Here is a 15,710-nt window from a genome sequence, read left to right as displayed (position 1 = left end):
ATTTTGTAATAAGTTTATTTGTAATTAAAATTTTAAATACGTTTTATAAAATATTTTAAGTTTTATCATAAATTATTTTAAGTTTATAATAAAATCAACACAACACAAAAAGACTATTATTTTTGTTTTTTATTTCACTTTAATATACCTTGCTAATAGAAAAATGTATTTTGGAATGAAATATTTAAAATTTGCTATAAATAAACACAAAATATTCAGTTCTTGTTTTTAGACTTCAACTGGAATTTACTTTTATGCACTTTTCTTCTTGGTTGTTACATGCTTTGATTGATTGGTTAGACAGCATTTTAAATTCTTGGCAGGTTCCATAAAGGAATACAGTCAACTCTCCCAATACCAGACTCTATAAACTGAAAACTCTCCCAATACCAGACTTTTTCTTGAGGTCCAAAAGGTCCCAAGTTCATTTTTACTATTAAAAACACATTTTGAATACCAGACTTTCCAGAAAAACAGACATATTCGGCCAGTATTGGGAGAGTTGGCAGTAGTCACAATTCTAAAAGCAGTATACTATATATATAGTTATGTTGGACACCCTATTCAGATAGGTTCTACTTTATTAACATACATTGCTCAATACCATTAACCACTGTCAACTACCAGTTGCAGATGATTGTAACCTATCTTCTGGTTCTGTTTTCTGCGCTAAATCTTTACCCTGCACGTTTTTATGTTCCAGATTTGTGTCTAGTGAACCGTCGTGTGCCCCCTTCATGCGTAGACACACCATAGCTGCACCATGCTCAGTAAAACGCTTGTTCTTCTCCCTGTACGTAGAAAAAACAACATGCATTTAGAAAATATCCATTATAACAATACAACTTGGGTTCAAGTACTATGGTGTAACTGTAGGCCTACTGTATTGTATGCAAAAGTAAATAAATATAAAAATTATCATTTATCAATCATTTATTTAAAAATGCCCCTCCCTTAAAGTGAACTCCCTATGTATTGACTATAACCTTTTTGTTTACAGTATATTGAAGATTTGAATATTCCCTTGAACAAAATTCACCTCTTTATAAACACAGATGTCTTGTGCCGAAGTGCACACGACCATATCAGGATTTGGACCCAGAACCCTGGCTGTCACTAATCCAACTTACCAGCATGTGGATGAGAAATATTCACCATCGACTTTGACAGTAGCTTGATAAAGTCTGTCCGCGTTCTCATCCTATTGAAGAAAAAAACTTACTTAAGATCTATAAGTAGCATAAACATTTGAATATACTCATATTAGAACCAAGCCTAAAGCTCTGTCTACACTATCCAACTAGTTTGCCAAAAATATGCATTTATTAAATGTTTATTAAGTGAATATGGACCGACAACTGAGTGATCTCTCACACGAAACCTATACTACATAGGCAAATATATTAGACTTTTTAATATACAGCGATCATTTATCTTCCTGGGTGAACAATATTTTTAACAAGACAGTATAAATGTGACATTACATACCATTGAGTAGACTGGTATGTCTAGCTTGTTTGTCTGACACCATTCACTCAGGGCCACTTTTGGCGTCATCAATGAATTATAATTTTTTCTGAAATTAGAAAAAGAATTAGTGGTTTTAAACAGCATATTACAAAATGTTTATTACTGTATAATGATCAACAAAAACATAATTATCTGTAAAGCTCTGTCTACACTATCAAACTGTATGTGACAAAATGTGCCCAAATATGGTATTGATATGCTCAAATATTGGAAGTGGTATGACATCATCATGTCCATATATGGGCACATCACATTTTGTTGTCACATCAAGTTTGATAGTGTAGACAGAGCTTTAGTTTAAGGACAGAGTTGGTGTAAACTCACTTATCGTATCTTAGATGTATTCTGTATAATGTTGATCCATCGTCCATCTTTAATTTCTTCACTGCTTCTACTCGGTTTTTGTAAACTTTTTCAACTTCCTTACGTTTTTTATTCACAGAGTCAAAATAATCTTCCATTTTCCAAATTGCGCTAAAACAAATTTATATTTTTTCAATTTAAATATTTTTGGAATTATATATAGTAACACTCAAAATACAGCTAGAATAGAAACTGGTATACACATAGTATAAATCTGTATTTGATAGTTTTTCCAAGATTTTTACCTGCAAGGCCAAGGAGAGGTAACGGTAAGCAGAAAAGCGTGTAGCTTGTCCCACGTAAAATCTGTATGAGCGGAAACTGCCTTTCTGCTCTCTACGTGTGTAAATGGTCATAAGGAATAAATTAAATAGATATTAAAAGTAAAGATCACTCACCACATTTCTCTTAATGTTTGGCTTTTTAGTAACCGCATGTATTCTGGTTCGTCGCTTTTTCCCACCATAAGTTGCTGAACACAATACTTAGTGTTAGCAAACTGGTTATCGTAATCTACGGCCTTCACAAAAAAAGACAAATAAATACAATTTCATCATTTCAAATACTGTATATATATTATGGTAGTACGTAATAAAGCGTAAAAGTTATTGAAACATTTTTCAAAATACAACCCATTAAACGTACGTACATATTTGATGTAGTCTTTAACAACCTTTAGTGCCGGATGTTTACCTTCCCGACGGAAGATTGACGGATTCCACTGTGCTTCCCTAGCAACCATGACAGACGATGCTCCGGTCATTTCCCGGAATTTTTCAATATCTTCAAAGTTTTTAATAATCTGGCCAGATCCCCCACTGAAATATGATCATATTATTTCAATTTAAATTGCAATTCAGTTAGTTTTACTAGCCACATGCCTGTATTGCTAGCCTTAACTATTATATAATTGTAGGCTTACACTGTATAAGAATTAGCCTAGGAATTGGGGTTGTTTATATACATTTCTTTTTTTATATTTATTTCTTTTTGTTGGTTTATTTCATTTCTACATTCACAGATACAACTGTACATAATCATCTCTATATTAAATATTTATGATATGAATAACTCACTTAGCAATAATCGGAACAGACGCCATGTTTGAGATAACCTTGATTGCTTCGCAATTCACTTGATGACGAGGGCGCTGTTCTTTTAAACGGCCATGCACGCCAATAGCCGACACTCCAGTACTTTGCATCACTTTTACTAAATCCAATGTATCTTCCATCTAAACATAAAAATAGCAGCAATTAAAGTGTAATTTATGGCAAAAATGACAAAATTCTTACATGAACAAATGCTTATGTCTTAAGCTTTGTCTACACTATCAAACTTTATGCGACAACAAAATGTGATGTGCTCATATATGATGATGTCATATCACTACCATATTTGGGTATATCACTACCATATTTTTGGCATATCACACTTTTTTTTGTCAAACTACTTTGATAGTGTAGACATAGCTTTGCTGAGGTTTCACATGTGTACATTTGAATGATTTGACCTACAACTGACCTTTGGTAATAGTCTCATCTTACAGGTGATTGGTTTACTGCATCCTTTAACAAGAGTTGACAAAATCTGTAGCGAGTAATGATTAATATAAATTATATTGTAACATTTTTTACTAGAAATGAGGCTTGTGAATGAATTAATTCAATTATGGAACTAACAACTAACTTGCCACTCTCTGCAGTGGGTTGAAAATGGCTAGAAATGATGACAACTTAACTTACATCATTGATATTATCTGGTTGTTTCAGCAAAGCTGCTCCCATTCCTCCTTTGACAGAGTAGTCTTTCGGACAACCCATATTGATGTCGATTCCAGCAACATCGTTTTCTCTGTAAACAAAATGTTCAGCGCTTAGAGGTTTCACAAAATTAGGCGCTATATAAATCCAGGATATTATTATTATTAAATAAAAAAATAATATAGTAGAAAAGATCTCTTTCCAATTGAAGACCTTACAGTATATCTACTTACACGAGCTTGGCAACTTTAAGCGCCCTCTTTGCATCGGCCGTACCCATTTGAAGTACAACAGAGTTCTTTTCCTTGTCGCATGTCCTGAAGACAATAGTACCATCCTCGTGTACAAAGTCTACTGTACCCAGAATCTCTTAAAACAAAATTGTAATAGGTGAGCCAAAATTAAGCATGTTTTTTTAAATCAATAAACAATAACAAGATTATTTTGTAAAAACTTACCATTTTCAATTCTTTCACTTCTTAACAGTTTAAAATCAATTAGCTCCTGTCAATAAAATTAATTATTACAATTGAGCATTAATACACAAAATGTGGAAAAAAAAAAGGGGGGGGGGGGGGGTAAATAGAAAAGCACTATTAGTATGGGAAAGTAAAATGCAAGAATACTTCAATCAAGTGTGAACAATGCCATATTTTAAAATATTTTTTGTTACCTTTTTATTATAGTTTTTTGTTAAAGTATTGTTAACCTTAGAATAATGTACCATTCAAAATGTTATTCTCAGCAGTAGGCTTATTTTATAGATCCTTTTGATATATAATGCATGCATGTATTTGTACAATATAGTTATCAAATCAAATAAAAAGTCACGTGTACCAAAGAGAACATGTTACCTCACAGTAGACTATATCAGCTCCGTAGTCTAAAGCTAAAAGTCGCAAGGGCAATGTTCCTGCTCTAACCATCGGGGCCAGGATCAATTTGCCAGCATATCCTAACTTGCCAATCATGTCGTCTTTCTTTCCAGTATTTTCACCCTCATCCATAATACATAATCTACTGAAATACAAATGTTATACATACAACTTACATGATGGGTGATAGCACTGTGAAGAGTGGGGTAGGGTGAAAGAATGTACCATTTTATCTTAATTCAGTCAACAGTTAATAAATTAGTCTTTACCGTAAGTCTAGGCTAGGAGGTCTAGTTTCCCTATTCCCAAAAGTTATTTAAAATATAATATTCTGAATAAATCACAAAGTACAATACATGCCTATATTAATTATTGAGGGTGATTTTATTTTTATATAACACTTCGGACTTCCCTTTTTAGTTAATTTTATAGTACACTTAGTCTACTTAAAAAGCTAGTTAGAGGGCTGGTCTTACAGCAGGCCACTAATCTAGCCTAGGCTACACTATCAGTGACACATGTTAGGCCGGTAGCCTCAGTAGCATATTTTATAGGTCCGGCCGGGCCCTCCTCTTCGGGCTCCTCTCCCAGCTCTAGGCCGCCTACGTACCTACCTACCTACACTAGTAGGGTCATAGCTAGCTGGCTTAACTAGCCTATAAAAGTATATATAGAGAGGCATAGCTTTCCCTAATAATATATGACCACCTAGTAGAAACACATTTGTATTGTTATTAACTTTTTATTTACTTTTTAGTTAGGATTCCAAGAACAACACTCTTCAATTTTTTTTAGCGCAACGTGACCGAACCAATGAAGCGGAACCAAGTACTTTCGTCTGCTGCCCTCTAGGATTAATCCAAACGTCAAAAAACAACAACAAACTGCTGCTGAGAGAATTCTCGAAGAAGGAAGGATTTGTTTTAAATTAGGGAGAGGAAAAGCATTTTTTGATCCCTCGGAGGTTTTTCAGTTGAAATTTTTATAAAATACAGTATAATACACTCTTTACTAACAGCAATAATATTTAAAAATGAGTTCTGCGTCGAGCAGGAAAGATAGGCTGAAAAGAGCCGAGTCGCTAATCCACCCGGAGATCCGCAATCCGTTTGTCCACGAACTGAATTTAACTACAACCGATAAAATTAGAGTAAGTATGGTAAAGGTGCGGCCTAGCCAGGCTCTGGTGGTATTATGTTGATACTTTCTAGTTGCATGTTGTTCACAATCAATTGACTGATTCAAATGTCCACTAATTAACAGACAACTGTGACAAGAATTGAACTTGATTTGATTGAAGGGCACTTTCTTTCCTATCCAGTAGCATTGAAAACAAAAATAAAACCACCAACCAGAGAGAGAAAACACAACAAGAAATAATATAATATATTAATATAAAGATATATAAAGCTACTTTTTATATCACCATACAGTACACTACATCTGCAATGGGCAATATTTTTTAGCACTTTTAGATTTCCCCGACACAGGTCAAGCAGCGCGCAATAAATGATGATGTACACCACACTGACAACATATGGATATTCCTGTAACAAATGGAATAAAACCTGTATATGATTGGCTAGTGTTTAATGATTCGTTATGTCAGTTTAATTCGGTAAAGTTAAATCAATAAATGGTAAACTTTCCATTCCTGTCGAAAAATCATAAAATCAGTGACGCATAAGGTAAAATTATATGGAAACTATATTTTAGAATAAGACAAATAAACATTGTATCTTCTATCTCTTATATACTTTAGATTGCCTTAATGTCGGTAACGGTGGCTCCTATCCGTCTGTTACTGGTTTTAGCATTAATACTCATGGATTGTTTACTTGCCAACATTGCAATAGCAGGCCTTACACAACAGCAACTAGAAAGTGAACCTCTAAAAGGGTGGAGAAGGTAAAGTTTATATATAAAATTTATCGAATACATTTTATTGGGATGATAACATAATACAATACACACAGGAAAAGCTTTAATTCAGTTAGAAGGGGAAAATTATTTAAAAATTACAATGAAGAAAAAAACCTTAAAACTCAGCACACATACTAATCTCAGTGGGATACTTACATGCCATATTCAGCATCATGGGATAGGTGCTAAATAAGGTCATTATTTAATAATCAAATTAGTTTAATTGTACACTAGTACTTAATCTATGAGTACTGGTGGAATAAATCGTTTGGGCTCCGATGGAGTTAATAGCCACGACGACTTTCAGATCTACACTCCTTTCAAATATAAAATAAACAAACAAATTTAAACAAAATTTCATCAATTACTCATATTTTTACATGTAGGGTTTTTTCTCGGTTTTTTCTAGGTTAGAACCCTCAAACCCCTGGCTATGGAATTGATGATTATAGGTTTACAATGGCCTGACCCCTAAGAACATAGTTCAATTTTCTTGGCGACATGGATTTTTCTCAATATAATAATTACTATAACAATGCTACAATACCTTTTACTTTCCAGGTCTCTTTTAAATTTCGCAAAATATTTATATCGTGGTGCTTTTCTAGCCAGCGGCTATCATTGGGTAAAGGTCAAAGGTCAGAAGTTGTCAGTTCACGAAGCCCCACTACTTGTTGTTGGGCCTCACTCATCGTTTGTTGACGCCATTTTGTTTGGCATGTACTTCGACATTAGCGTGGTTTCCAAACACGAATTCCAATCAATACCGGTTTTAAGGAGTATGTCAGATTTTAGTTTGATTCTTACTTTGCATGCAATTTCAAAATATAAAACAACTTGCATTATCTAAATGGAGCTTTCACTTTTGTGTTCACCAGCACCTATTTTTAAAATTCTTCTTCTACAATCAAGAATTCATATTTGAACTTGTCAAAATTCAAAGATAATGCGCATATGTTGATCATTATTTGGGAGTTTGACCAAGGCAATCTGACAACAGGATGCTGAGCTCCAGAGATCAAAGGGTTTATTTGTGGCTGTAAAATGATCAGTTCCACACCCCTTAACAGTGACTACGCACCGCGGAGAATACTGTAAAAGTACTTTTGGTATTGCAGCCAGACATAAGATCAAAGGACTGTTACTAGTTCCTATCTTGGCAAAGCTCAGTGTCACTCCTGCTGTTAGATTACTTTGGTTCGACCTAGGACCTACCCATATACCGAAGGTGTTTGCTTAGACCACTAAAGCTTGGTTCCCACTAAGATGCAACACAAGGACGTATGCCGCAATAATGCAAGCGAATTCACCAATCACAAGCGAGTTGGACTAAACCATCGCTTGCGTTGCGTCCTAGTTGAAACCAAGCTTTTGAATCAAAACTGTGTCAATGGATTGAGTGAGAAAGCATTTCCCAATATCCCAGAATGCAAAATGAATTAACATTACTTTATAACCAGTTGCTACTATAGGTCATAGGTCGTCACGTCACAAATCACAAGCTCCCTATATTGATATTAATAATGTCAATTGAATACAAAATCTATTTTAAAGATTGTTTTCATTAATGCTTATATAGGACCTGGTCCACAAAATAAAAGCTCTATCTATATATTTTATGTTTTGTCTGAGCATAGCATGCATATGAATGTATAATTCATTTTTTATAGAGCATTACTTTATAATTTAAAATTAATAATCATATAGATGCTTAGCGTAATGTCACAATGCTAGGGCTGCTGAAATGCTAATAAAATTGGTTTACGACAAATTAACTTAGTCACATTTTGTTTGTAATACTTGGTTCTGTATGTTATGTACAGGCAGGTAAATTTTAAATGTGCATAACATTTTCCAAACTCTACACATGTGCTAAGTAAGATTTCAATACAATATTTATAGGTACAATACACGCCAACAATTGTCTATAGGACACTAATGAACCTATGGGATTCTGCAATTGATTTCATTACTTTAAAATAACTTTACTTTATGTGTCAAGTTAGTTGGTTAGATTTTTAGAGGTATAAACACCACGGTAGTGATCTGTATGTTGTACATTCGAATCTCATTTGAGAATTACTTGCAAATTTTAGCAAGTAATCTCACATAATCGTATCTGGGATAGTATGTCCTTGGTGAAAATTATTATATACTGTATACTTTTCAGTTTAGAAAAGCAATTTACTGCTGTAAAGTATAAATAGAAACTTGTTTGCAGCATAGCAGGGGTTTAGTTGATATTCTATTCACTTGCAGAGATTAAAAACCATGTTTGTTATTGTTACAACCAGCTATGAAGAAAATGCCTTTGTTAATTTCAATGTCAATGAGCTACCGTCAAATATTATGAATGTGGCATTTATTACGCGCTACAGATTAATTATTTATTTAATAATACATCAGGATATAAGCCCATGTATTATAACATCAAAATATTTAATTTATAAGCCCACGTATTAATATTATTATTACATATACATATATACATTACTGTACAGATTTTCAACCATAATGAGTATGAAATACAGTACATACAATACATTTTTGATTGAAGTTAAGTTCTGGGTATAATTTTCTTTATTAAAGAAGGAAAAATTTACTAAATTCAATATACCAATTCTAACTTTCATACTCCTGCCCCACCCCACTTTCCTTTCCACTTCCACTGCTTCAAAAAAGTTATACTGAAATCTTTATTTCTAATACAAACATCATCATATGATGTTGGAGTTGTATCAGAAAGTAATATTTCAATATGTACCACAAACGGTAACTAACAAATCATGCAAAATCCTTCTCTTATATTGCCTGTTTCCTACCTCCATTCTAGAATGTTGCTGCACCCCCTCTGTTGGATCGGACGCTTTCAGTTCTTTATCATGGGTTTTCACTATGTAACGGTCAAAGGTCAAAGGGCAAGTGGTGAAGAAGCTCCTATTTGCGTTATTTCACCTCACACATCCTTTTTTGATATTATGATTGTTTTCGTGTTGGGACTAACGTCTTCTAGCTGCGTGTCCCGAGAAGAGAATCAGAATGCGCCCTTGCTTGGAAGTAGGTATTTTATGTTTAAATAGATCTACTGTCTGGTTTTGTTTTATTTTATCTATTTTTTGCTACTATACTAATATACTAAACTATTGGTGCTTGACTCTCTTAGCTCTAATGCTATACTCTACTACTTCTGCTATTCTACTAAAATACTACTGTAGGCTACTACAGTAGCATTGGATTACTAATTTGTTATACCTGTTACTTCTTTAACTACTTCCAGTATTGACCTTTGACATACTTCCCAAGTATTACTACTACTTACTACAGTCTTAGTTATACCTCCACCAATTAACACTATAATGTTGCATACATGCAAGCGCTTCTGAGAGACACCCATATTGTTAACTTGTCTCCCTACTATAATCCTTCACATTTTCCAGGCTACAAAGATAATTGAATTATATGGGTGTTTTTTTTGCAATAAATCTGCTTCATATATGTTGGCATGTTTGAACATTTGTCATTTACTTATTATTATCTAACCATCCTCAATTTCTGATCTTCTTCATTTTGTATAAATGACATCATCATAGGCCATCAATAAAACAGGGTTATAAAGTATTTTTCAATATTTTATTAAATTTTTCCACCAGATACCCATTGAATGGATTCATAACAAAATATCTGAAAATATTTTTATTTTCAAGATTAATTCCACATTGTTAAACATACAGGGTTTAATCGATACATTTAACGTAATATGCCTTAGGCATATGTGTATGCAATATTATTCATTGCAGTAGTTTTATACACATTTAAGATCACCCATTTACAATCGCTTATTTTACTATCGCCATTATTACGCTTATTACTAAGGAATTATTTTATTATACCAACAAATTATTGTTGTTCAAAAGAAGGTTTGCCATAAAAATACAAGTGCAAATATTAAAATTCATTTTGTACTATTAGTATTAGATATCATACAGTAGTTATTTCATATCAGGTTTCTTTCTTATCTGTCATCATACTGTACACGCATTTCTAGTTGATAATTATTATAATCATACATCGGCGCCACATGCCGTATGCTTCAGCTTAGTGATTGTGTCGTTTTTTTATTTGTTTTTTTCATTTGTCTGCCGTAGATCAATCTTATATCCTTTCTACCTTGTAGTATTTTAATATTGAATTCTTTTATTGAATTTCTTGTATTTGAACTTGTTATTTGTTTAGCTATTTTGTGCGACAACAATCCATATGTGTTTGTGTAGTAATTTCAATTTTTTATGTGCTATCCTTTGCATAGTTTTCTGCATTTTTCATGTTTTCATTCATTATAATATTGTAATTTATTGTTTATATTTTTTCATTTATTGTACTGTATATTTTTGCTTGGAATTAAAGCAATTTAAAGTTTAATCAAAATAGTAATTAATTAATATAATATTTTGATAATAGTGTTTTGCTGAAATTCTTTTGTTTTCAATTGTTTTCGTCATAGAATTCTTTTAGTTGAAATTGCATGCATTAAAAAAAAAACAAGATCAGCTAAAAAAATTCTGATTGACCCAGTTTTTCGATTAATTCTGTGCTTGGACAAAATAACCATGCTTCTAGGCCTTAATGCTGGTGACATAAGAATAGGAATTGGATAAGCGGGTAGCATAACCTAGTATTAGAAAACATTTGCTAAAAATTAAATTAAAAATCAAGTAAATCATACAATTAACATGCAAATTATTATTTGAAATTAATATTAACTTCACAATTTGTTTGCGTCGTTTAGCTTTAGTGCGTGTTCTACAACCTGTGTCTGTATCACGGACTGATCCCAACTCGCGTCAGAGCACGGTTCGTGAAATCATAAAGCGGAGTCAACCAGGCAGCAAATGGCCGCAGATTTTGATATTCCCCGAAGGAACGTGTGCAAACAGAAGCTGCTTAATATCTTTTAAGCCTGGTATGTGTTTATAAGAACCTCTATTAAGGGGACACCTTTTTGGATACCAAAAGGGGTCCCTTAATAGGGGTGTCTTAATTAAAGTATTATTACTATTAATTATTATTACTATTATTATTACTACTGTATTGGGGTTTTTGAGTGTTGACATTTCAATGTAATTTGATTGTCTTATGATATAAATAATTGTAATTATTATTTTTTATAGGAGCGTTTTATCCTGGTCTACCAGTGCAACCTGTTGCTCTACGGTATAAAACCAAACCAGACACCGTCGTTTGGACATGGAAAGGACCAAATGTGTAAGTCTAATTTAAAGCTCTGTCTACACTATCAAACTAGTTTGACAAACAAAGTGTGATATGCCCAAAAATGGTAGTGATATGATGTCATGATGTCCATATATGGGCACATCACATTTTTTTGTCACATAAAGTTTAGTGTAGATAGAGCTTTAAAAATTGTCTGTAAAAACACCGTTTCTATTATAAATATTATATTGCTGTATGAATATGTTAATGAATTACAATAAATGGTACATTAGTGACATGAAAATTGAAACTTGTTTTAATGTTATGTAAACATTGTTTGTCTTCAATTGACCATAAAGCTGATCAGAATTGTTACAATTTTCTAAAGTACTGTTTTGTTTTTGATCACTTTTAAAAAATGAGTATGATGGTAAAAAAGCATTTTCAGTTTAAAATCACACACACTTAATACATTGTCAGCATGATTCATTCTGGGAGAACAGTCGCAATATCATCAGTACATATACAATGCAAATATTTAGAAATTTAATAAGTATTTCAAATTTATTTTTAATTGTAAAAAGAAATTAAACAAAATTCTGGGAGCGTTTCTGGTTTTCAGAGAGTCTGATATCGAGAGAATTGACTGCTATACATTAAGGCCTAACTAAGTATAAATGCTAAGAAATGCTACATATGATAAAGATACAACTTACCCCATCTTTAATGCATTGATTATGATTCCTGGCATTAAATACTTGTAAGTGTTTACCTGACTCTAATATATGCCTAACATGCAACATAATATGTGTGCTTTAAAAAAACATTGTTCCTCCAAGCAGAGTATACTGTATTGTACATGACAAGAAAGAATTCCTATCTAATTTACATAAACAACACCTGGTCACCACAGATGGTCAGATCAAACCTATTGAGGGCAGCAAACCTAAAAAGTCTATGAAGGGCCAAAGATGCCAAAATATTTTTAACAATTTCAATTTTTGTCTCGCATGTACAGAGCTATGTTTGTAATGTGACAATTAAAGATTTTTTAAATATTTGAAAAAAATTTAAATGTTATTTATTATTTATTTTGAATATTGTTTAGCTTAACTTGTGTATGGCTGACATTTTGTAATTTTAATAATGAAGTTGAAGTGGAATTTCTACCAGTCTACAAACCGAATGAGGAAGAGAAAAAAGATGCAAAACTATTTGCTCGCAACGTGCGCGGTGTTATCGCAAAGTAAGTTCAAAGGTCATTTACTTTCTGATTTTAACAAAACTAAGCATGCAATCCCGCTCTCATTAAATCGCTTAATATTAAATATTGTCTTTAGAGCGTTAGATCTCCCGGTAACGGATCATACATTTGAAGATTGTCGCCTTATGATGGAGGCAAGCAAATTGGGACTGCCAAAGGAAGCGGGAATTGTTGAATTTCAAAAGATAATTGTAAAATTAGGGTAAGTTTGGACCGGCACAAAAAGACAGAGCCCTTTAGTAAATGAGTACAGTTGTGTTCTGGTGTCATTTAGGTCCTTCATTTTAAATTTTTTGTATATTTTTAATAACATTCATGAACAAGTATTAAAGTCTAAGGGCTTTCTTTTTTTCCAACTTATTGCTAGGTTGAAATTGTCTGACATTAAAGAGCAACTTCCCAAATATGCTGCGATTGCCAACTCAAAGGGTTACATAAGCATTGAGGATTTTGCAGAATATCTCAAACTACCAGTATCACCAGCTTTAGAGGAGGTCTTTGCAATGTATGATAGGGTATGTTCTGAAAATAAAGTTTAATTTTAATAATAATTTCAAATGATTTCTTAGTCTACAATTGAGAGCCAACACAAGAACACATGTAAAATTAAAGATTTTTGGGGTTTTTTGTTATTTTTAAAGGATGGTTCAGGCAAAATAGATTTCCGAGAATATGTAATTGGATGTTGTTTGGTAGCTAAACCTGCAAAGACAGAAGAAACGATCACAATGGCATTTAAGGTAAATGCATAACCTGTTACAATTGGTGTGAGCACACAAAACAGCTCACTGAATGTCAATGCTAGTTACAGTAGCACTGGCAAATCAAATTGAACGTAAATGTTTGTTTTTACGCGGCTACGCGCATATAGATTGTGGTGCATAGCCTCGTGTAGCGTCATGACATCAAAACATTTGATTTGATTTGCCTGCACAGGACCGGAACCATGCTAGAACAGGTGTGAAGACCTTATACTCAAGGGACACCCCTTGTAAGGGGACAATTTGTTTGGTCCCAAAGGTGTCCCCTTAATAGGAGTTGTTTGTGATCTATCGGTGATGAGATACTGATTAGGAAAAACAACATACTATTATTGTCATTTTATTTTTAACAGCTGTTTGGGGGTGAGAAAGGTTACATAACCAAAGACGAGTTGGTACAGATCCTGAAAAATGCATTCACAATGAAAGATGAAGGAGCGGAGGAATTATTTAACCAAATCGACGTGAACAAAACGGGTCAAATTACCTATGGTAAGAGGATACGGGAGAACAGATAGGTCACCCAGCATAAAGAAAATCAAGTAGATGACAATTGGGCAAATAAGCTAAAATTGGGGTAGTCAGGGGGAGCTATCACAACGCATATTAAATTGTATTGTTTAACATTTATTTCAAAATAGTCCAAATATTACAAAGCAATTTACAATGATTAAAATTAGAGGTAGTAAAACTTGTCTCACAATAGAAAAAAAAAATATATAAACTTTGGTTCCATAAAATTGTTTTCCATACATTCAATTAAAACAAAAATAATCTATTTATTTGTATTACATAACTTTCATCAAAATATATTTGTCTTTTAGACCAATTTAAAGCGTATGCAGATGAGAAACCGGAGTACGCTTCTCTTTTCAATATTTACCAAGAACTAACCAACTCGGAAACAACGAAGACGGATTCAAATGTAAACAATAGCAAGGATAAGACTGAATAGTAACCATGGTGATATACTACTAGCCCGATGTAAATGTCTAAAGTTGCTCTGGGCTAGTAGCCAACTTATTTTGCAACTTTTTCAGTCTAAATTACCGGTATGGTGTTGTTTTTTAAAATTCCATGCATAAGAATGCCTGGTAAATCTATTTGCTATTAACAAAAAGGTGAAAACAATTCTAAATTCATTATTAAATGTAAATATGAGAAGTTATACTTTTGGTATACTATGTAAAATGCAATAGCATAAGCCAGTGTCAGTTCTTCTGTAAAGTACTTATTTTCCAAGAAAATAGCAATATAAAGTTTAAGCAGTTTTTTTTTATTAATACAAATTAATGACTTTCCACCCCACCCCCTCTTTTGATAATTGCAGGAATTATTTTTTTATTTATATTCTGGATATCTAGAAAAAAAAATCATTTTTTATGGACTGTATTACTTGGATTTTAACTAACCCATTTTGTCATGACACCAGGTTATTGGTACTGTATCTAGGTTTCTCCAGTATCATAGAAAAACTCTGTAATACAGCATCATATGTGTTTCATATGTATCGCTTTAGTATCCTTAACTTTAATACAGCCACCACATGTGATACACATGAGATGCTGTATTATGGAATTAGCCTGGGCAAACATTATTGTATGTTGAGATACAGCACTGGTAGTTGGGTATTGTCATGCTGGGAACCATTCCAACTTATTTATTTAGTAATTTGGCAGAAGAATGGAAAAATAAAAAATAATAGGAGGGGACGAATGTATAAATATGATAAAAATAGGATTCTTAAGCTCTGTCTACACTATCAAACTAGTTTGACAAAAAAGTGTGATGTGCCCAAATATGGTAGCATGATATGACATCATTATGTCCATATATGGGCAAATCACATTTTTTTGTAATGTAAAGTTTGATAGTGTAGACAGAGCTTTACACAGCAAACCAAAACCTTTACATTTGATTTCTTTTGGCTTTTAATATTTACCAGAGAGTAGTGCAACTACAATGTAATATTTATTAAAGCATAAATATCTTTAAAAGGTTTATAAATTAATATATGTAT

At 32.8% G+C, this 15,710-nt stretch overlaps 3 protein-coding genes across 6 annotated transcripts in view; 2 read left to right on the top strand and 1 right to left on the bottom strand.

Annotated features, from left to right (window-relative positions):
- The window catches only part of LOC144850735 (large ribosomal subunit protein bL17m-like), a 65,584-nt gene that overhangs the window by 2,142 nt on the left and 47,732 nt on the right, over positions 1–15,710 (top strand). Inside the window, exon 1 of one of the 2 annotated variants that reach the window (XM_078708142.1) lies at positions 4,742–4,752. The exons of the other annotated variant lie outside the window; for it this stretch is intronic. The gene's annotated coding sequence lies outside the window, so the exon portion shown is untranslated. Of the gene's footprint in view, positions 1–4,741; positions 4,753–15,710 lie in introns of those variants that run through there. 2 annotated transcript variants of the gene reach the window in all.
- Positions 117–12,500, bottom strand: LOC144850721 (tRNA-dihydrouridine(20) synthase [NAD(P)+]-like). 2 transcript variants are annotated; one of them, XM_078708118.1, is made up of 13 exons: positions 12,382–12,500; positions 4,511–4,676; positions 4,115–4,160; positions 3,890–4,025; positions 3,639–3,747; positions 3,418–3,483; positions 2,970–3,127; positions 2,543–2,711; positions 2,292–2,413; positions 1,855–2,004; positions 1,489–1,576; positions 1,131–1,201; positions 117–791 (listed from the first exon to the last, which is right to left on the bottom strand). In XM_078708118.1, the coding sequence occupies exons 1-13, from the start codon at positions 12,414–12,416 to the stop codon at positions 617–619; spliced, it is 1,491 nt and encodes a 496-aa protein (XP_078564244.1). In that variant the 5' UTR covers positions 12,417–12,500; the 3' UTR covers positions 117–616. The 2 variants fall into 2 exon arrangements, with proteins under 2 accessions (XP_078564244.1, XP_078564245.1); XM_078708119.1 differs by lacking the exon at positions 12,382–12,500 and adding an exon at positions 5,282–5,393.
- On the top strand, positions 5,412–15,634 carry LOC144850719 (lysophosphatidylcholine acyltransferase 2-like). Of its 2 annotated transcripts, none has more exons than XM_078708116.1 (11): positions 5,412–5,681; positions 6,294–6,439; positions 9,288–9,511; positions 11,241–11,414; positions 11,623–11,716; positions 12,774–12,911; positions 13,006–13,131; positions 13,297–13,444; positions 13,571–13,669; positions 14,044–14,182; positions 14,515–15,634. In XM_078708116.1, exons 1-11 carry the CDS (start codon positions 5,565–5,567, stop codon positions 14,643–14,645), a joined length of 1,536 nt encoding a protein of 511 aa, XP_078564242.1. In that variant the 5' UTR covers positions 5,412–5,564; the 3' UTR covers positions 14,646–15,634. The 2 variants fall into 2 exon arrangements, with proteins under 2 accessions (XP_078564242.1, XP_078564243.1); XM_078708117.1 differs by lacking the exon at positions 9,288–9,511 and adding an exon at positions 7,016–7,233.

This window comes from Antedon bifida, chromosome 8 (genome assembly GCF_963402885.1).
Source record: "Antedon bifida chromosome 8, ecAntBifi1.1, whole genome shotgun sequence".
Taxonomy (NCBI): domain Eukaryota; kingdom Metazoa; phylum Echinodermata; class Crinoidea; order Comatulida; family Antedonidae; genus Antedon; species Antedon bifida.
Note: the sequence above shows the minus strand (reverse complement) of the source record. Positions and strands in the feature narration are given on the sequence as shown.

Bases quoted from the DNA above. Each gene is read 5' to 3' on its own strand.
- LOC144850719 (XM_078708116.1), top strand. From the start codon at position 5,565: ATGAGTTCTGCGTCGAGCAGGAAAGATAGGCTGAAAAGAGCCGAGTCG. The intron at 9,512-11,240 runs GTAGGTATTTTA...TGCGTCGTTTAG, and splicing joins GAATGCGCCCTTGCTTGGAA to CTTTAGTGCGTGTTCTACAA. The intron at 11,415-11,622 runs GTATGTGTTTAT...TATTTTTTATAG, and splicing joins CTTAATATCTTTTAAGCCTG to GAGCGTTTTATCCTGGTCTA.
- LOC144850721 (XM_078708118.1), bottom strand. From the start codon at position 12,416: ATGCCAGGAATCATAATCAATGCATTAAAGATGGG. The intron at 4,161-4,510 runs GTAACATGTTCT...TTTTATTGACAG, and splicing joins CTGATATAGTCTACTGTGAG to GAGCTAATTGATTTTAAACT. The intron at 1,202-1,488 runs GTATGTAATGTC...TTTCTTCAATAG, and splicing joins ACATACCAGTCTACTCAATG to GATGAGAACGCGGACAGACT.